Source organism: Chironomus tepperi, unplaced genomic scaffold (assembly GCF_022539635.2).
Source record: "Chironomus tepperi strain 1889 unplaced genomic scaffold, CSIRO-AGI_Ctep_v1 contig_346, whole genome shotgun sequence".
NCBI lineage: Eukaryota > Metazoa > Arthropoda > Insecta > Diptera > Chironomidae > Chironomus > Chironomus tepperi.
Window position 1 is genome coordinate 558,978 of NW_027226468.1, and position 22,708 is coordinate 581,685.

Genomic DNA, 22,708 nt, shown 5'->3' on the forward strand with positions numbered 1-22,708 from the left:
TTTGCAATACAGACTATATATTTGATTATACTTAAGAAACCAAGTCTAAAAAGCAATAAATCTTGTAATATGCTAAATCTTCATCAAAACCACATCTAGTCCTCAGAAATCAAAACAAATTCCAACTTCCAGGCGACCATCTGCTCGAGCTTTTCTTTTTTAATTAATTTTTATCATTTTTCTTTAGTTTCAAAAACTTTCTTTTAAAGGACAATTCTAGACAAAAACAAACTTTTCTCATTAATCCATCTATCACGATCCTAATGTAATCCATTTCCAAAAAGAGAAAAATCTCTCAACTAATTCAAACATCCTTTTTTCTCTCGACTTAATTTATAGTTTAAAAATCAGAAACTTGTTCATGTGACGACGCTGTCCTTTTTTGCTAATGAGTTGCTTTATCTAATTTATCTAATGATTTAATAATTTTTTTTATAGAAATAATCAATCGAAAGTTGATATGAAATATTATTTTAAATTTCATCGTCACAAATATATTTTTTAAGAAAGTTCCAACTTTTGCCTCATTCGTCGCTCGAAATAAATGTTTAAAAAAAATTTTTAAATAATTTATGTTTATTATATGATATATATTAAATATATACCTAAAGAGAATTTGTTATGAATCGCTTCTTATTCCATACTTCGACTTGATAATTTATCGTTATTATTACTTGATTTTTTTTTTTATATTTGTTTAAATTCACTTCGTACTTCCGTTTTAGAAAAAAACATCACTCGCTTTGATATTATTATTTTTTCAATGACAATTTTTAGTTTTTAGGCACACTTTACTTACATAGTTATGTTCTCATTCAGGAGGGAAGAAATGAAATGCTTACAGCATGAATCATAAGAATACAAAATAATAATAATAACAAATAAAAATGACTTATTTGGAGGCAGAATTAATTAAAAATAATGAAATTAAAAAAAAAGTGACTTTATCAACTTAATCAAGTAGTAATTCTTTCCATTACTTCTCATCTCATTCTTATTATCATTATTAAACTATTAAAAACATTACTTTTTAATGCATAGGAAGAAGGAAGATTAAATGTTTTTTTTGTTTGTGTTGTGTGATTTTTTTTTTCAATTAACTTTTTAACTTATTTTTCTCTTACTTTTCTTTAAGAGTTTTTTCAATGAAGGAAAAATGTTTCATCGTTTGCATTAGTGCCCTTTTGTTGCCTCTTTAGCTGCTATTATTAATGGTGTCAGACTAGCCAATGGACGTGCGAGTTTTAAGAAAGAATGCTACAAATGAAATAAAAGAGAAGAAAAATGGTTGAAAATTTATTAGTAAATTTACAAAGAATCTTAATTAGAGTTTAATGCTAGTATTTATATGTTTTTGTATGCTTTATAAAGCTTTAAACTGACGTTTTAATCTTATAGTGAACAGGAAATGTGGAATAACTTCTAAAGAATTTTGAAATTAATGAAATTTAAAGGAAATTTAGTTCGAAAATTCAAAGTTTGTTTACATTTTGTTCACCTGAATATGCTGAATAATCACGAAATTTAAAACAAATTCGAAAAACATTTCATCTGAATACGCTGAATGGTGATGAAATTTGAACCAAATTCAATTCGAAAATCAAAGTTTGTACACATTTTGTTCAGCTGAATACGCTGAACAGTTGCTGAATACCGCTGAATTGATTTGCTTTGATTTTTTCAAAGATAGAATAGATTTCAAAATCCTCTAAGCTTTACTCACCTTTAACAATTCAGTAGCACTTGATCGCTGATCTACATCAACTTCAAGGCATTGATCAAGGAAGTCTTGAAATACTGGACTCAATTTCTCCTTCTCTTTGATCTCAGGTTTACCATGTGTTGCAATTAAATATAACGCACGTAAGGGATTTTCATTCTGTAATATAAGATTAATTAATAATTAATAAATTGTAATTGCTGTAAAGGTGGATATGACTTACAAGATAAGGAGGTTCGCCCTCAATCATTTCTATAAAAGAGCATAACATAAATTGAATTAATTAATAATTTATATCATGTCAAATAATTTTATATTCATACCTATAGCCATAATTCCAAGACTCCACAAATCAACTTTTGGTCCATACTGTTTCCTTGTTACTACCTCTGGCGCCTATTGTTTATAATTTAATTATTAATAGATTCAATTAACGATAAAAACTGAATGTTAAGCTTACCATCCAATATGGTGTGCCAACCATTGTAGTTCGTTTTGATTGCTCAGGTGATATTTGTGCGCAAAAACCAAAATCTGTTAACTTAACGCTACCATCCAAACCCAATAATATATTGTCACTTTTAATGTCTCGATGTATCACTTGATTGTTATGAAGGAATTCGAGAGCTTGCAGAACTTCACGACATACGGCTGCAATTTGTCCTTCATCCATACATGTTTCCGTTACAACATCAGTAAGGGAACCGCCAGGTAAATATTCCATAACAACCCATAACTCCTCGGACACGAGATAACTGTCCAAATAGTTTACAACATTCGGATGCTTATTCTCTCTCATCACTAAGATTTCATTAATAATGAGCTCTTTTTTCGGTTGTTGACTTAAATTCATTCTCTTTATTGCTACTTCCATACCAGTCGAACTCTCAATTGCTGTATAAACGGTCCCTGAAGCGCCCTGCCCAATCTTTTCCATTTTAGCATATTTCCTTGTCGGATCACCCACACTAACAATTGTACGCAGCTTCTCGAGAATTTCCTCATCAGACATTTTCTTCTTTTTCGTTGAATTACGTGTTTGATTTGTCGGAGGTGCTTGCGGTTGCGGCTGCTGTTCAGTTGTTGTTATTGGTGATGTTACAGTGGTGTTAACTGTCACTGCCGTATTATTATTTGTCATCGTTGTGATTACTGGTGTCATAATTGGCGTTGTATTTTTATTTTTATCCACCGTAGGACTCTTCAAATTGTGATTAATATGCGGATGAGGCAATGGTGACATAGGCGGTTCATCGACTGGACGTGTATACTACAAAAATATCCATTTAAAAAATTAAGTAATACTGATTAGCATCAATTAAGACAATAACTTACGATAGATTTTGTTCTTTCTGGTCGACTCGCAATTGGCGGTGCCATTTCCTCCTCCTGCTCACTACTACGCGCCGAATTACTGATATTATGAAGAACATGATTATTTTGCATGGAAATTGAAGTAGGAATATTTGTATGATTTGAGTTAATTGCTTGCAGTACAGCATGCCCGACGTGTGATTGCGATTCGCTATCTGTTGGTGTACTACTTGGACTTGAACTGCTTACACGACTCAATGATGAACCTATCGATGATGCTAAATTCATGTGATTTTTTTTTTTATGTCACACATAAATAATATGAAATAATTTTTATATTTTTTGTGATTTTTTTGTTCATTTCTCTTCTTCTTATTCCTTTTTTTACTTTATAATGAAAAATAGTAAGTAACAATAAACTACTTCTTGCTGTCATGAAAATAACAAAAAAAATGTAAGTAAGTAGATGGATGGAATGAGCAGTTAGATGTGTGGAATTGTGGGAACCAGTGTTGTTATAACAAAATTATTCGGCTAGACTCGAATCAGGTCAACGTCATCACTAAGACAATATTTGGTTAAGACTTCATAATGACAAGTGGTTTGGTTTTTAAACAAAGTGAGATAAACATCTCAAATTGCGTACGTTTTAACGACACACCTGAAGTTTTACCACGTCTGTCACAGTGGAGTGTCACAGTGGTGTGTCACGGAGCACAGGTTGAAAATCACTGAGTTAGACAAACTAATTTGGAATGAGCATGGACAATCACTTAACCTATTCTAACCAAGACGCTCAGATAGAGTCGGAATAGAATGGATTCTGGGAGATCAAGTCATATGGAAGCGAATCTGCTAGTGGAAGACAAAGCCCTCTGTGGCCGAATGATTAGGGAACAAGAACGATTATCTGTAACCCTGACTTCAATTAGATCGAGGGTTCGATTCCTACCAGAGATTGATCTTTTAATCATTATGTAGTGTGTTTGGACTCCTTGGGAGAGAGTCAGTTTTAGACTACAACTGAGAGAGTGAGAGAGGCCATGGATCCCAACTGATCTGTACGGCCAGCGAAGTAAGGAAGTAAGCAGAGTGCTGCCAATATGTCAAGAATTCATACAAAGTTCATGACATTTCACTGGATATACCAGGAAATCTAAGCCAAGACAGGATTTAAGAGCCTCAAGGTCATGGTCAGACCAAACCACTCATATAAATGTCATTGACATGACTAACAAAAAAATGAGTCTACACCAACCAAAATGCCCAAAAAATCAACTCTGATGGGAACGTTAGACGACAGACAGGTAAGAATCACAGCAAGTAAGTTAATGGATAATGGACGAAACAGAAGTTGTGTGTAGTTAAGTGAATAGGTTAATTACGTACAGGCTCAACGTATATACACATATATGGTAGATAAGATAGAGCATAGCAAAAAAAAGAGCAGAATGAATTAAGCATAATTGAAAAATGGCAACAAATTAGTGAAGGTTAATTAACAGCATATTAAAGAAATGGCAAACGGAGTTAGTCATAAAGAATAAAGAAAGGAAGAAGAGATGTTGTAAAAAATTATTTAATTTGATAGAAAGTCTTGTGTCTCATACCTGAATGAGTTGTATTGTGCACTACAGGTGTCATATATTTCGAGCTAGGCCGCTGTTTTGAACTGTTATCGAACCAGTTGAGCACATCCAGTACCGCTTGTGGATTCTTTTTTTGCTCCATTTTGCTAATGTTGCTGTTCATTAATAATACTGCCCATTGCTCTGGCATGCCCTATAATTGAATAGATAAAAATTAAATTAATTAACAATCTACATAGATATACGTACTCAAAATGTGAAGTATGACATTAAGTAAGTGTAAATAATAATGTCATTTCTTCTCATTAAGAAGTAAAGTAAGAGACTACGAGAGTAAAAAAGACCTTCATCATATGTTACTTGTTAAGTAACTCTGAGAAGAACAGTGCGAGCTTATGTTTGAAGAAGTTGTTTGAATATTAAAGAAAAATATACAGAATTAAATTATGCAAAAGTTTTTTTTTTTTCTCACTTCTTTTTTTTTTTGGATAGACATATACTTGAAAAATAATAATGTTACGTCATTGTACACAGGCATGCAAAAAGATTTGGAAAAGGAATACTTTGAAATTATAAAAATACCCATTTCACAAATATTTAGCCAAAAAAAGCTTTGGGATTTTAGGTGTTTAACGCATTTTTATTTTGCTATAAACAAACAAAGAACCTTAATGAACTGCACTTTCGATGACTGACTGATTGATTCAAAACATCAAAAGCTTTGAATTAAATAAATGGATTTTATTTGAGTGAGTGGAATTGAATTTAAATTGTTTGGGGAATTATATCGTTAGACTACTTTCAAGTCTGGTCAGTTTCAATGACTTTTTGTTTAATTTTGCACATTGGAATGATCAAACTCTCTTTGCAAATTTAAATATCCTATCTAAAATGCAAATTTGGGGTTTAAACGCATTTTTTAAAGTTTTGAAAATTTAACGGAAAAATTAAATTACAATTATTAAATTACAATTACTATCCAAGACACATTCAAACTTATTGAAGAACATTTTGAGTTCAAAACAATTTTTAACGGATATTTTGAGTTCAAATTACAATAGTTATCCACGACACATCAAAACTTAGCAAAGAACATTTTGAGTTCAAAACAATTTTTAACGGATATTTTGAGTTTAATTTGCAATTATTATCCAAGACACGATCAAACTTAATGAAAAAAATTTAAGATCAAAATAATTTTAACGGATATTTTGAGATTAAATTACAATTGTTAATCTAAACACATTTAACATTAATGAAGAATATTTTAAGTTTAATCAATTCTTAACGAACTTTCAGAATTTAAATACAATTTATTATCCAAGACACATTAAATCTTATCGAAGTCGATTTGAGTTCAAAACAATTTTTAACGGACAATCAGAATTTAAATTTTATTTATTATCCAAGACACATCCAAACTTAACAAAAATAATTTTAAGTTCAAAATTACTTTTAACGGAGATTTAGAATGTGAATTCAATTTAAAATTCAAGACAAATTCAAACTTAATGAAAGCAATTTTTGAATTTGAAAAAACCGGTAAAAATGTTTCTTCTTAAAAAATGCGCTACAACCACAAACATAAATGACAAATGTTTTATTGTTTCGATATTTAATTGACCTGTGACAATATCTCCCATGCAATAAACATATATTCAATTATTGTATTATATTTTGAGAAATTGCCACAAACTGTCTTGTCTCTCTTTTTTGGGTTAATGGATTAATTGCATGTAAAATTCGTCTTTTGAATACAAAAAAAAATTTAAAAAATTTAAAATTTAAACAAATGTTTTTTATGAATAAAGGAAGTCTTTAGAGTATAGGCAAGAATAAATATTTGAAAATTAAAAAAGAAGCAAAAATATTTCATGTTCAAATTATGACAGAATTTTAATATTTTTTTTTTTATTATTTCTCTTCACAAATTATTAAGCAAATACTTACTTTCAGTGGCAGCTTGTAAAAGTACAAGACAAGAACGGTATAAATAAAAAAACGAATAAGGCACCGAAATAAGACAATCGCGATTGAAAACCAATAACGAAAATTATTCAAAAATAATTTTAAGAAAAAAATGTGGATGGAAATAAAATTTTTTTGTAATGAGCATTGAGCTATATCGCGAACAACTGAGGTATGAACAAGTACGCAAAGAAATGAAAAAAGAAACAAAATATACTAAAAAAAATTTACAAACAATAATATATAACTATGAATATAAAAATGGAGAATTGAAAAATTGTTTAAAAATCCGCAGTCAATAATAATATTAGATATGTGCATGAAGAATATTTTTTCTATTTATTTATTTTTACGTACAATAATGTCACAAAAGTCTTAAGAGTGGAAAAATAAAAGAAATTTTCTCAATAAGTCATTGGTAAGTTGAATGAGCAATTAATATTTTGTGTCTTTAGCTTAGACGCACTTTTGTATGCTTTTTGTGAAATTTAGAAGGTTCAACGACTTTTTGAAATTTGAAACTTTGTGTTTTAGCGAAAATTAGATATTTTGAAAATTTAACGACTTTTTAAAATTTGAAATTCACAATTTTTTATGCAGCAAAGATACGTTGAATTTTAACTAAAACTGAATGTTTTGAAAATTTAACGGCTTTTTTAAATTTGAAAGTATTGATTTAGCAAAGACACATTCAAATTTCGCAAAAATGGAATTTTTCAAAAATTCAACTGTATTTTGAAATTTGAGATTTAGCAAAGACACGTTAATTTTTAACGAAAAATTAAACGTTTCGAAAATTTAACGACGGATTAAAATTTGAATATAAATTTTTTAATTTAGCATAGGCTACAATTGAGCTAAAATTTTAATGAAAACTTAACCGAATTTGGATTTTGAATTTAGAATTTTAGCTAGGACACTTTTTAAAACGTGCCTTGAATTATAGTTTAAAATTAGCAAATACATTTTAAAAACATCAAAAGTGTCAAAAACTTTAAATTTTCAAACTTAACGAAGTTTTAAAATTCAAACATTAAATGAAAGCCTAGACACAAAACTTAACGAAGAAATTCTTGAATAAAAGTCGTTATTATGAACAATGACACATCAAAGACTAATTTTTTTTAAATTTAACGACATTTTAAAACTCAAACATTTCGTCTAAGCTGAGATCCAAAACTCAACAAAGATTTGTCTTTGAACAAAAGTCGTTACGATTATCAAAGACACAATTGACATAATTTCCATTCTTTTCGGTTTCAAAAATCTAAAAAAAGTAAAAGTTAAAACATCTCCGACCTCATTAGAAACTCAAAGAACTGTCATTAGAAAAAGTGAAGCTAATTAATCTATAAAATGTCGTTAACTGAATAGTGAAGGTATATAATGTGAATATATTAAATCACTTGCTTAACTAGCTGTGACTCTCAAGTGACATTTGACTGCGTTAAAGAAGATAAATTGAAAGTATTGATGACTGTGTATAGAAAATAGCTGCATACTGATTGTTATTTCATGAGAAATATTCGTTCAATTCGAATAAAATAGAAAATTATTGCCTGAATGTGCAATGTCATGTGTGAGATTTCTTTCTTGAATATTTAATTCCAAACTGAACTTGCTTTTTTTTAATTTTAATTAATTATTTTGTGAAATAAAAAATTATGTATTTGGGCGTTAAAACTACATGAAATATGCAAAATATAAATAATCTATGGAAGCGAGTGCGATTAATATGAAGTAAATGAATTTTTTTCACTCTGGTTTCTTGCCTAATAACATTAAATTACGAGTTCTCAATCGCACAGTAAACCAATTGTATACAATTTTAATTGCATATGTATATATAGCTATAGAATTGTTTCTAATGAAAACTTAAGCATAATTCATCATTATCATTAGTATCATCATCATAAAATACAACAATGAAAGCGTAGCAGAGCAAAAAAAAAGAAAGAATTCAAATAAAAAAGTATAAAAAAAATGTTCATATAGACGAGAGCGTAAAATTGTAAAACTTACCGTAAATTCTCCTGTTACTGCATCAAAACCCACGTGCACCGTATGCTCGAAATTTGTCGGATATGAAATATTCGGTTTGGAGTCATTGTGTGATTTTGTTGACTTAATTTTATTCTTTAGTGTCTTCTTTTTACGATCGGGATCATCAGGTTCTAATTTATTGGATAATAATTGAATAATAAAATGTTAGTAATTGGAAATATCTGAATGTCTTTAGTGTAATTTGGGATTTTGTGTTAGGAAACCCGATCGGCAGTGATTGAAATGTTGCAACCTCGAGGATGAGGCGGCATACTTCTCTACAGCAGCTGTGGTGGGCAACCTGTGTGTTGCCAAAATTTGATGGAAATGTCATGAACCATATGCCATCCTTAGAGCCATGTGGCAGTCAATTATCAAATTTGGAGGTTTTTGCCCAGAGGCTTATACTTGGTTCTAAATATTCTGCCGCCTCGTCATCGTAGTTACAACATTTCACTATAAACTGATCGGAAAAGAATGATTTGGATGAAATTGCTATCCTGAACTCTTAATCTCTAACGATTCTACCTCTTTTCATTAAATAAGCTAAATAATATTAAGTATTCTTATTAATTACTAAAGCCAATCCATTAAAAACTGTCGTTCTTGCTCCTCTCAATAACAAAACAATCAAAAATCCCAAAAAAATCAACCGAAGTGGTTTCCCCTTAAAATCTAAAGTGTGAAGTTGTGGAATTGTTATTTTCTCGCAAATAAATTTGCTTTTCGGTGTAGGAAGCAAACAAAAAACAGTAAAACGTACTAATCAAGTCTAGATTAACAGCGCCCACATCGAGAAAAACTTGAAAAGTCGCAGAAAAGTTAATTTTTTGATTGTTTGGAAAAAGTCACAGAAAATAAATAAAGAAAATGTGGAGTTTTTATCAAATATAAGCAGCAGTATGTATTGAAATCTCATTCCTTAATTTTAAATGGACTTAAAATTTGGAATCGATCCATAGTTGAACCAGTAATTAAGATCAAATATTAATAAAAATGAATTTATAATTGTATTGAAGGGCAATCAACTATGACAAACTAGAAAACGTAAAGTCTTTAAGTTTAAATTTGAAAGATACGTTAAAATTCAAATCAATGAACTCCGTTGAATAAACAGTATGGAAATGAGTTCAAAAAAGCTTATTTTCTGCCAATATGGCTTTAAATCGAACTATAATTTTTGATTGATGGAGCTTTGTTCAAAAAGAATTTAATATTCAGTGATTCCATTTCCAAAAATAAATAATAGAAAAAAATCATTAATGTCATCCTACCTTTGGGTAATGGTTTTAAATCCGGCGGTGGTCCATCAATTCCACCTCGATTACTTGTCAATCGTACGGGTGGAGCTGGCGGCTTATCTTCCTCACTCGACATTTTTCAGATGCTTTCACTCTCACACTATGTATATAAATTATTGTTAAATATGTTGCTTCTCTTTGTTTCTCGCTTATAGAATATATAATATATATTTTATTATTATTTCTCCTTCTCTGTTGTTGTTGTTGTTGTTTTTATTTTAGGTAGGTTTTTATTATTATTTAATGATTATATTGAACTAAACTTTTGCTGTCTGTCTAATGTGAATTTCTAGATATTTTTAAACTTAGTATATGCTTTATATTTTTTTTGTTTTTGTTCCTCCTCCTCTTCTCTTTTCTACTAAATTATGTGTATAGAAATATAATAACTTTTGTTTCAATAGAAACTTTTACTATTGTTGCTTGATATAAATGCCTCTATTCCTTTTTTTGACGTTCCTATGTGTATCTTTGATTCAAATGTTGCATCAATTTTATTGTATGATGAAATTCTAATTTAAGAATGTGATTTTCATCATTCTCATCATCATCATTTCCATCATGTATATTCACGCATATATAGTTGTTAAAAACTATAATGTCTTAAAAGCTTTTTCTATATCCAATCAAATCAAATACTTATACTTTTTGGGTATGATGAAGCAAACAATATAAAAAATGCGATTTTATGTAACTCAAGGACTTATTTCTTTTTTTTTCTTTTAATATTCACAATATTTCTTGTTTCTTTTCTTCCTCTTTTCTGATTTATAAAGTGCGTTACTTCTTGTTGTAGCGTCGTGCTTGTATAAACATATATACGGAACCGAATGAGAAGTAGGAAAATTCACCTAAAAATAAAAAAAATAAAATAAAATAAATCGTTTCATTTTTTTTCATACTTTAATATTATGTCGAGGTAGGAGTATGCTTATTAAAAGTGAAGCTAAATTATTTTAATATGAAGATGCACTTTTTCTCAAATCTTTAAATCTCATGTTGTCAGAGTCAGAGTTGGTGATTTAGAAGAAGTTAGTCATTTTGACAAGTAACCCAGAAGTCACATGGTGGATAATGGATCGTAATTCCAGTCACAGACAGACGTGAGTCTGGTCTGAAACTGAATTTCACCGAATCTGATCTCAGTCAGAGTCAAACCGGCCTGGCGTCGATTTATTCGTAATTTCTTTGTCGTGTGTCTTCTTAGTAAGATATTCAACAGACCCGAGTGGACAAACATTCGTTAGAACTAGTATTCATATAACAGTTAGCAGTTCTGAATGAAATATCGATAATTCATAATAACCAATTAAATCATGCAATAGGATTCTATACCATTTACATATGAGTAATTTTATGTCCTACTAAAGTTAGATCAGGGCAATTTCTTGACTCATTCAGGTGAGAATTTTGTATTTTTTCCAAATCAATGACTCACTATTATTAGTTTTATTATGATTTTACTCCAGGTGCAGAATTTTGAAATTTGCATAATGATGATTTCATTCTTTATGTATTAATCGATTCTTTAATCTTAGAAGATTTTTTGGGATCAATAGTAAGGAATTACCCCAAATATTGCAAATCGGTAAATCGATCAAGAATCAAACCTCAGTTCAGATTGACTCTGATTTGGTCCCAGATTGATTTGCATCTGACGCCATCCCAGAGTCACGGTAATTGCAAATCGATCTGACACCAAATCATAGTCACGCTGGGCTAGTGGCGAATTGTGTATCGATCGTCCAACTTGTGACTATTCCAGAGCAATGAGTCATAAACATTAGATGTCCAATAAGATTACAAATCCACTAAGAACTTGAAAGTCAACTCAAATTTCCTTTAAAATCACTTCCTCAAATGGAATCAGAAATCAACATAGCTTCTAAGTCAACCAACAGAATCAACTTCCCATCAACAACCCTGTCTCGAACTGCTCTCAACTGAGTAATTGATTTTTATTTCATTTGATTTTCCTGTATGCTTTTTGGCGTTGAAAAGTTTTTTAGCACTATCGTCATTTTAAATCTGAGATTAAGTATGAAAAGGTAAACAAGTGAAGCACACTTTATAGAATTAAAAAAGAAAAGAAATCCTCTGCTTTGCATTAAACCATGCATTGCAATCCACAACCGACGTTCACCTCATTTGAATATTTTGCATAAGATGAAGACTAAAACAATATAGAAATGAAAAAAAGAGCGAATTGTATGTCTCGTCTTGTGCGATTAGTTTCGGTGTCTATTCTTCATTCCGTTTGCATCTCTCTTTTTCATGTCAAACAATAAATCTTCATTATACATTTTGTCTGGCAAACTTTGTCTTCATTTCGTGATAAAGACGAATTGACGGTTTTTACTGTTCACGCATTATGTAAATTACAGTCCATAATCATTATATACCCATTGACTCTTGGATGGTTTATAGAATGCCTTGCAATATGCAGTCCCAAATCTGTAAACTAATTTAAAACTTAATTTCCTCCTTCAATCTGATTTTTTGACTTGTTTAATTAAAATGAAAATAAATTGACAAACTTCCATTTTCTCTCTCGAGAGAGTGTGTCGGGCTTAGTATTCGAGTCAATTTTAACCTATTTTGTTGTTATTATAACAGGATTGAAGAAAAATAAATAACACAAATTTGCATAAATTCAAAATATAGAAAATTTTGCAAGGATTTTTTTTTATTTTTGCCATTTGTACCATAAACCACATAATATGCTAACATTATGTTCTGTGTATGTTTTGTGAACTTAGCATTGAACTGTACGTTTCGTGTTTTTGCATTAAATAGATCGATTTACGATTTTTTCTGTTTGTTATATTGCAGTTAAAAGCAAAGCAAGTTTAACCGGTAGCAAGTATTTCTCGGATTTATATGAGGGGGAATTTGCTAATGACGTGTGGCATGGATTACGTGAATTCGAAATGGTGCCTACTGAAATGTTTACAACTTTGTTGCTGAGATTTGGTTTTTTTCAAGATTTTTAGATATTTACACTCGATTTAATCGAGTAGATAGGCTAGTTACATTGTTAATCTATAGTACTAGACATGCTTGTAGTCTATAATTGAAGTTTAATTAAATTAATAATAATTTATTTACAATCATGTTTATTCTTCGAAGTTCAAAAACAAATTGAACTTTTGTATGAAAAAGGGGTTTTCAACTATGCACAATTAATATTTTTCAAATCTCAAATGAACGTTATAACAACATACAACAAGCCAAATAGAAATTTTAGGAAGATCCAATGCTGTCTACTTGGCTAATGACAATTTAAAGAATGAGAACTCACGAATTCCAGCCCGAACCTAAAGCAAGAATTGACAGTGGAACTAAACTGCTAGTTTGTTGGCATTTCATCTACTGGAAGACAAACGACTTCGACTTCCAGCTCTCCTAAAAACCTAACTTATGAACGAACTCTTTTAAAATAGCTGGAATGCATGAATCATTCCATAAACTTCTAAATATGGAAGAATTGAGAAGCAATTTAAGTGTTATAACTCTTTTCTTCTCAATTCTCTTTTATTACTTTTTATATTATTGCCCTGTTGAGTCAGAGATATTTTACAGCTGTAACGTAATTGGTTCTATTAGTCTGTTGAAGTTACAAAATGCATTGCAGGTTATCACATCGTTTACATTTGTATTTGTTTTGTTATATTTTTTTTAAAGACCTTTCACAACATCATCTCGTTTAGTTCAATTTTCAATATCATCCATAAAGTCATGATGTTGAATTAACTGTAAATGTGTTAAGAATCTCAATGAAGCCATATCTACGATGATGTTTTCATACATATAACATGAGTAAAAAAGTATATATAAATACGATGAGATTGAAATTGTTGAGGATGCAAGAACAATTTTTGTTTTTTTACTTCCAATTTTCTTTTTTTGCCTCTCCAATTCCGTGAGTATTTTATTCTCCATTTACGAGAATATAAAAAAAGACATGAGACACATTTTCCTTTACATTTTTTTCTTTATTATTTTGTTGTATTTTTCTTTCTTTTTCTCCTCTAAACACATGGATGTGTCTAATAATAAACGGAATGGAAAAAAAGAGAAAAAAAGTTTTTTTTATATATTTAAAAGTAAAGGAAAATTGTCGTCGGCAGGCAGACGACATGATATTACATTACTGTAATTCTCTTATGGTCTCCTTTTATTATATTGGAAAATAAGATTTTTAATCAAAGATCACAAGCTGACGATTTTTGTGATAGCTTTAAATCAATACTTGCACTTGGTCTGATGTGACGAGCATATGAAGAGACTAATTAGTATGGACCAGAGTTGGTGGATTGATAGGTGTCTCCTATGAGACAAAGAGCATGCTTTCAAGGTACTGTAATATCAGTACGGAACCTAAGTGTATTCTCTTTGTCTGTTAGTGACATCCCTGTCAATCAGACCATTAAGAAGTTAATATTATAGAAATTCTAGGCTCCTCTTTATCTAGTGGAAATAGCAAAATGTTGTGACTAGACCATCGATATTTCAGCATTGCAGTCAAGACGTGAGGTCGGTTTAATGGCAACATTACATATATCTTTGAAGATTAGAGTCTATGATATACAGTCGTAGATAATCTTGTAATGTTCGTAGCCCAACGCTTCATCTAGATCTCGTCCAGATGCTTTGTAACATCAGGCAGGAAAATCTTGATAACTTTTGGGATTTATTAGAAACACTGGTCAAAGATCCAACCCTTTACTGTCCTTTACTGGCAAAGAGCATGCTATGACCTCATACAATTCTCCGAGCATACTCAATAATGCAATCAATGTGTACTCGTGAGTAAACTCTTTGGATGTTAGAGCAAATAGTCAAAAAAAGTCATAACTATTTAATGGCAATTTGATGTCAAGTTCTGATGAGATTTTGTTTACACAGGAGAATGGAAAAATTAAAGGACGTGTTAAAAGAGAAAGAGATAATCTGATGTTCTACAACTGCAGAGTCAATATAAAATTAACATTTTCTTCATCAAAATAACCAAACTCAACTTCCTGAACATTTTCTGACAGGTAATTTCCCTAAATCCCAAGAAATTCGATTTGATCGAGTTCAAACTCAGTTCATCCTTGATTAAGCACTAAAATCTCAACTTTATACTAGCTTTAGGTCACATCCACAAGCCAACTCTGCAGTAGACTTAAAAAATCCATCACATTTTTCATGTGTAACATTCATCAAGTAGAAAGGCAGAAAAAATATTGTATATCAAGTGTCTGGGTCGTCGAGGTTTACATATATTCTTTTCATTCAAGTCATTGCACATTCCACTTCTTCTTATTTCTTACATCCTTTCCTTTAAGATTTTTTCTTATTTCCACTCTCGTGGAGTATAGATGAAAATCTACTAATGAGTGTTTTTGTTCACTTCTCTTTCATCACTTTTATGTACTTACAGTCAAGTATCACTCATACGTAATTATTTATTTTTGTATATTTATTTATTCTTTCTTTCTCTTTTCAATTTCTTTACTTCTTTTTTATAGCTCATTTTTTTATGTTAAACAAATGCGTTAATAGCTTCATTTTTGGTCTTAAACCACAGTCTTGTTTAATTAACTTGAAATTTGATAAAAAGACTTATTTACCCACAAAATTTCAATGTAAACAAAAGTTAATGAAATAGTTTAAATCACATCCAGTAACGAAAAGCGCTGCTGTCCTCTGAGAGTAGAAGTTTATAGCATTTGTGCAAAATGTGTGATTTAATGAGAAATATAAAATAGAAATCCGAGTTAAGAGCTCCATGAGAATTTAATGTTTCTATTTCTGTACGTCTCTTTATTTACTATTTTTCCTGTTGATGAGCAATTGGGGTCGAATGGTGATGATGACTGTTAGAAAATTAAAGCTTTGTGTGCTCTTTGGTATGATTTCTTATTGGAACTGTTTATGTATGTGGAGTTTATATGTTGACAAAAGTCTTTCCTTGTCTACCATGACACTTGGTTTGTACAAGACTAGAGGTTAGTCAACTTTATAAATCTGCTTTTCTCTTCTATTTAGCGGTGGATCAATAGACCGGCTAGTGGAATCCGAACCACTTCTTTGATGACAAAGGAAGGCTGTGAGCCGTGTTTCCACTACATATGTTTCGAAAAAGGACACGTGAAAAATTTCCCATGTCGAGTCTCGAACCCATGATCGCTAGATCGGTGTTGCAATAATTATGTACCGAAGTACTAAACCATTCCGCCACCGAGCCACCTCGACTCACAACAAACCGTTCTACTATAGTCAAATTATGTAAAGAACCAGAGGTTCCAACTCTAAATGTTACTAAACATATGATTGGGTCGATTTGGAAATTGTGGAAACTGAAGTTTGACTCCGAAACTGACCAAATGCCATGAGCAAATCTTCTCGTGGTTATTCTCTGTTTTCAGTGAATGCACCACTGACAACCGAGATCTGTGCCGGGATAAGTACTTAAAAGAAAAGATTCAAACCCTGTCTGAAGGATGCCATGTTTCTCGTCCTATATTGATTACCGATATTTTTACCAAATTTCCCAGAATACCATAGTATGGATTAGTGTTCAATATCTGCCACCCAAATTTTCCCTTTATTCTAATATGTTAGACATCACATCCAGAAGATTCCAAAACGCTCTCAAACTTTTCTCATTTTTCACATCACATCTTCTATGTTCTTTGTGGAAAACTAGTGAATGAGAAATTGAAAAATCTAAAGATAAAATATCATTATGGATATTGACTTCCCCCTTACTATGACATACCATACTATACAGAATTATATTTTATTTTTTTTATCTAATTTTGTCAACAGCATTTTACGCACGAAATGAAAATCGCCTCGCTCATGTTTCCTCAACATTTTCCATTCATTCACTCCCCTTTTATTATATGGTTGTGTCAATGAGACACATGGAATATTAAAAAAAAATTTACTTAAATTCTTTCACGCTTCTTCTTCTTAGTCGTGCGTCTTCCTCTTCATATTATATTCAATTATCATGAGCATTGGAACTAAGTAAGTATGTAAATTATGAAATATTGTGCATTTATCTTCAATTTGAGCTCTTGGCGTTGGCGGAATTGGCAATTTTGGATTTTTGTCGTTTGATAATTTTTTTTTTATTTTTATTGCACGTAATAGTTAGGATTGTTTGCTTGATACAGTGGTGGACAACCTGTGAGCCGCGGTACTCTGATATGCAGAGTTGCCTGTTACAGGCAAAAACTGCACAATTTCTTAATAATGTGTATGGTGTCTTACAAAACCATACAAATTATCAAGAAATTGTACGGTTTTTGACTATGACAGGTGCATGGGAATGCCATGTGTGATTTCGATCAAGACCACTAAGAAATGCCGCGACAAATAAAAGGTCGCGCACCACTGCCTTAAATACACAATATTATTTTATCGATTTGTAGATTCATAAACATGGGTAACACTTGAAATTTTAAGTTGGATATTCAATAAAGAAGCACGTCTACAAACATGTAACATTACCTCAATATCATGAACGTTAATCATCAAAATGACATTGAGGGTTTACTTGGGTATACTTTGATTCCGTTCATAAACATCCAATGACACATTGATGTAAATGCTCTTACAGCACCAAAAAATTTTGACTAATTCGTTTTAGCTTTTTTTTCAATGAAATAGAAAATAAATGTTTCTTTTATCTCAGCTTTCTTCATCCGGACCAAAAAATCATCCCACAAAATATAAAAAATTGCTCTCTGATTGACCAAACCTGTGTGTGGGAGCTGTTTACGTTATAAAGATCTTCTCATTTATTTAAATACACTTTTTTTATAAGAAATAAAATTAATTAATATTCCTTTCGCAGAAATAGTTTCTCATAGACAGTCTATAGATAATTTTGTGATGTTCCTTTACTTTTTTCGCAAAACAATTTCACTAATCCATCAATCATTTTTACGGTTTAGCTCACATAAAACTCCTCACACGTTCACCGCACTTATGTATTCGATTTGAATGCTTGAACAACTGTCTGACATTCTGATTTCTATATTTGCATTCAATTTCCTGGGCAATTCAAATATGAAAATCGCTAAACAATTGAAAATTTTAATTGCTTTTATCACATCAAATTCCATTTTTAAATATTGAAAAAAAAAAAGTAATTATAAATAAAGACAAAGCAGTAACTGAACATATTGACTATCTTGAACAGAAGCAGTCTTATAATTTCATTCATGAATTATAAAGCAAATGAAAAAAATTTGAAAATAAATCTTGAGTTAAAAAAAATTTCATCAACTTCTTTTAGTTTGCCTGAATGAAAGAAGTGAATGATATTTGAAGAAACATTTACGAGAACAAGTTTCGAAATTAGTCATAGAAGCGCATTTTTAATAGTTACAATGATGTCATTTTCTTTAAGAGTTGACATTTTGTGAAATGATTTGTAAATACAGTTAGTTTGCGTTCTGTTGAAAGTTGTATTATATTTGTGTTTACTCATTCTGCTTTAGGCAGCAATGATTCAGTTCTAATAATTAAATTAAAGTAGTTTTTCTGAGATGTTTACTGCTTGAAATGTTAAGAGAAACTGAAGATTTTCTTAGAATTTTTCGCAAAGTTCAAAAATATTTCAACAATTATGAAATTCAAAATTATTTCAACCGTTAGAAAATTCAAAAATATTTTGACCGTTTTAAGGTTCTCCTTGGTAATTAACTTGATCCATCCCCGAATAGATATGTTTACAAGATTGTGTTATGTTCATAAACAATTAAAATTTATGACTCATTAAAGTCACCAATAAAATTTATCATTTTGATACATGAAAAAGTGGCTAATTTATCCTACATATTGTCATTATAAATTGCAAATAAATTGTAGATCTCAGACATTTTCGTTGACGTATATTTATCTATTTACATTCATTCGCCTTCTTTTCTTTGAATTAGATATAGAGACCCAAGGTTTTTTTGGGTTTATAAATTCTTATCAGCTCATGTGTACTGATATACTCGTACAAATAATCTATAATAATCAAACTTTTTCTTTTTTTGCACTTCATGCATTTATCGTTGTTCATGTTTTCCACTCATGACATACGCTGATAGCTTTAAAATAACATTTTTTGCGCAAAAAATAATTCATGAGAAATAGGAATTATTCAGAATAAAGTACAAACTTTTTCTGAAAATAATCATTTCCGAGCTTGTCTTATGAATCATTAATTAGAACACTCAACTTGCAATTAACACTTTTACATTATTATTAACGATGATATAAGGGAGTTTAAAATGTTCCATCCACGAGATATATTCTATTCAATTAAGAAATCATCATGTTTCAATTTCAATATTAATTTAACAATGAAAATGTAATTAAGCAGTCTGTTCATTTTTTGACCATTTGACATCGAAAGTTGAGATGTATGGAAGATATTGGAGGTTCTTAATTGGCTTTTGATTGATGATTTACCGAATTTATAGTGAATATCTTTCTGAATATTTAGATCCATAAAGATCCAGATCTGATAATTACTCAGAACTCTTTGTTGATTTGATCAGTGTTGTTCAACCTTTATTGTGTCAAGATACAACTTGGTGGTAAGCTACGTCCAAATCGCATGCGGTTCATGACATTTCCGTGACTTACAGGTAACTCATCACTGGATTACAGCAACTCCTCATTAGAAATCAGATCCAGTAGAATTTAAACTCACTTCCAGAATCACAAAAGCCTCAACTACATATCCAAAAAATCCCGTGACCCACAAGTTGCTCACCACTGGACTACAGCAAGTCCTCATTATAAATCATATCCAATGGGATTTGAACTTCCTCCCAGAATCACAAAAGCCTCAATTACAAAACTAAGAGCCTCTCAAACTTAGTTCTAAAGCCATTTACCTCGTTTGTAACAATTGCTCATACACAAACAATGAGTTTTGGTCACGAACTTATTGTTCAAGCCTAAAAATGCTAACATATTGGCACATTCGTGTCAACTCTAAATAGTTTGACTAAACTTTAAGTAACATTTCTATTTACTAACCCGAACAGCACAATGTGCTCGCTATGGCTACTCTAAGATGTGAAGCCTGACGCAAAGTTGCCTGTAACGACTAAATTGACCAAATCAACCCAAAAAAAATCTTCAAAGACATTTCCTCAAATCTAATAAATCTTCCCGTTCCCAAACAATCCCTAGCAAAGTCAACAACAAATGTAAGCATGTAAAGAAACAAGTAAATTAAGAGAAAAGAACGAGATAAATATATCTGTATGATTAATTAATGTTTCATTACATTCTTTATGCTCACTTCATTTGCTTATGCATCATTATTATTGGCAAAAAAAAAATCCCGACTTAAAGTTCAGAGCACTTGTGGTGAATGGCCAAGGGAAAGATTTTTGTTTCGTTTTGTACATAGCTTGTGAAACAGCAATGTAATTAGCATGACGATGACTTTATGAATAAGAATGTAAATTGATCGAAAACACGGGGAAGCAGCAGAGTCTAATGCTGAGAAAATTCTTTGAACTACCGTTCATTATCGTAGTGATTTATTTCAATAAGCATCTTATGATTCAGAAGTTATGGATAGCGGATTTCGGTTTTCGACTTTAGTTGAGAAACTTTTTGATTATTTTTGAGATGGTTTAATAGTCTGGATCGGTTATGCATTGAAGCGTTGTGAATACGCAGGAAATGACTTAGCAGACTGCAGAACTAGAACAGACTACAGAACCAGAACAGAATGGGATTTACTTGGACCTGCCACGGTCTTTTGTCAGTCGCTTACTAGTCCTTCTAGCAGACGCCATATGACCTTTTAGATAGCAGATTGAGACATTTCAAAGTGGATGATATTTATTAAATAGCATTGTGAAACTATCTTGTGTGCCTAAATAGCATGATTGGTTTGAGCTAAATGAATCTTATGCTAAACTAGTGGTGAACGACCTTCTATTTTTTGCGGCCCTAGGTGAAGGCTATCTAGATGACCTAGGTGGCACGCGGCATAGAGTTCATTACATTTTCCATCAATGAGCTAAACTAAAATTACAAAATCTGAAGCTATTTAAACCGAAGACCCAGCTTTCTAATAGTAATAGAAGCCAAATTATATAAGAATCGAACCTGCGTTTGCATCAAAAATTGATTGATGAACACTTGGACTAAGATGCAATTGGAGCATTTACCACACTTTGGCTTTCGGTCATAAATATACGAAGGCGGTCCTAGCTTTTAATAATCAAGATTTGCATAAGAATTTTCATACACATTCATTCAAATTACCGATCTGAATATAGATCGTCCATCACTACGTTTAGTCTTATCTTACCCAAAGTATGCTCTAAAGCAGTATTAACCAAACTTTTGTGTGTACACCTTGATGGTAACCCATGACTGAAATCACACTAGCCACATGGTTCATGTCACACCATTGGAACAACACTACCCCTAAAATCACCATCAACAAAGAACTCCCAACTTCTTTTATAGTTTCTAGAAACAAAAATTTTTCTTTTTGGAAAAATATCATCGTCGCCAAAAAAATAATTTTTTTGGCCCATCAAGCAACATAAAAGTTCTTCGTCTTTCTATTTCTAAAAGACATAAAATTCCATTCAAAATCGTTACATCTTGCACGACAATTTCTGGAAGACTTATTTTAAGTTCCGACGTGCATTTTTAGACACAGTCAAGATTTTCCCCCGTCTGCGATGTGATTTGAATGGATTGATGCAATCTGTATAGAGGCAGAGATGGAACAGACATCACAAATAAGAGAAATGTAGGTGAAATTACGAAATTTTACAAAAAAATTGAAAAATATGAAATTTTTTGTAAGTGTTGCCAGTTTTGACAACTTATATTAGTCATCCATCGTCATCATCATATTATATATATTTTGGTGTACTATGCTCGACTCTCGACATCGATGTGAAAAACCATTATTTCGGAAAAAGAATGATGAGGAAAAACTTTTTTTTTTTTCTTTCTTTTTTTCTATTTTCCACACACATACATACTCGATCTCAATGGATTTTTTCTTTCTTTTTCATTCTTTCTCTCTCTCTTTTCACTATCTCTTCTTCTTATTCCTTTTCATATTTCAATTGAAGCATATTCCTTTTGATGATGACTATGTATTATTATTATATACAATTTTTTGGTTCTGTTTGTGTAAAAAAAATTACTCTAACAACATGGTACAGATTTATGTTAAATTATGATCTTTACACTTTTAACATAATTACACTTAATGCTTAATGTACAGTAGCTCCCATAAAGTTGATTACTTTGTATTCCATTTGTCATAATTTGATGAAAAATGTCTTTTTATTTATTTTTTTTAAATATTTTTTCACTTAATTCACATTTTTTTATATCCAAATTTCACATCATTTGAGACTTAACATTGGGAAATAAGATTTGAGAAGCAGCATATAGGAATATAAAAAAAACCTTTTTTTTCCTCGTATCAGAAAAATTTCTTATTTTTTTTTTCAATCACTTTTTTTTTAATGATTTACCTTTTCAATTTTTCGGATATACTTTTTTCACGTAAAATAAGGTGTTTAATCAAAAGCGGACGCGTTAACTAATTAATAAGACCACAAAAACACACGATTTAATGCATTAATTTATTTCATTTTTGGATTTCTTTTTTTTATACTGTTCGCACTCTATATGTAGCTTTTCACGAACTAAAAAAAAATTAGGGGGAGATGTCCTCTTGTTGCTATGACATGTTACAACTTTATGTCTAATACCAC

General features: G+C 30.8%; 1 protein-coding gene across 3 annotated transcripts; it reads right to left on the reverse strand.

The window, feature by feature from the left end:
- Nucleotides 1-552: 552 nt before the first annotated feature.
- Pak (serine/threonine-protein kinase PAK 3-like protein) lies at nt 553-22,702 on the reverse strand. Of its 3 annotated transcripts, none has more exons than XM_070644738.1 (10): nt 22,466-22,702; nt 9,909-10,786; nt 8,614-8,765; nt 4,645-4,816; nt 3,056-3,300; nt 2,181-2,990; nt 2,044-2,116; nt 1,944-1,972; nt 1,724-1,879; nt 553-1,257 (listed from the first exon to the last, which is right to left on the reverse strand). In XM_070644738.1, the coding sequence occupies exons 2-10, from the start codon at nt 10,009-10,011 to the stop codon at nt 1,174-1,176; spliced, it is 1,824 nt and encodes a 607-aa protein (XP_070500839.1). In that variant the 5' UTR covers nt 10,012-10,786; nt 22,466-22,702; the 3' UTR covers nt 553-1,173. The 3 variants fall into 3 exon arrangements, with proteins under 3 accessions (XP_070500839.1, XP_070500838.1, XP_070500837.1); XM_070644737.1 differs by having other exon boundaries at nt 3,056-3,312; nt 9,909-10,035; nt 22,466-22,698; XM_070644736.1 differs by having other exon boundaries at nt 3,056-3,312; nt 22,466-22,697.
- Between the last annotated feature and the right edge of the window lie 6 nt (nt 22,703-22,708).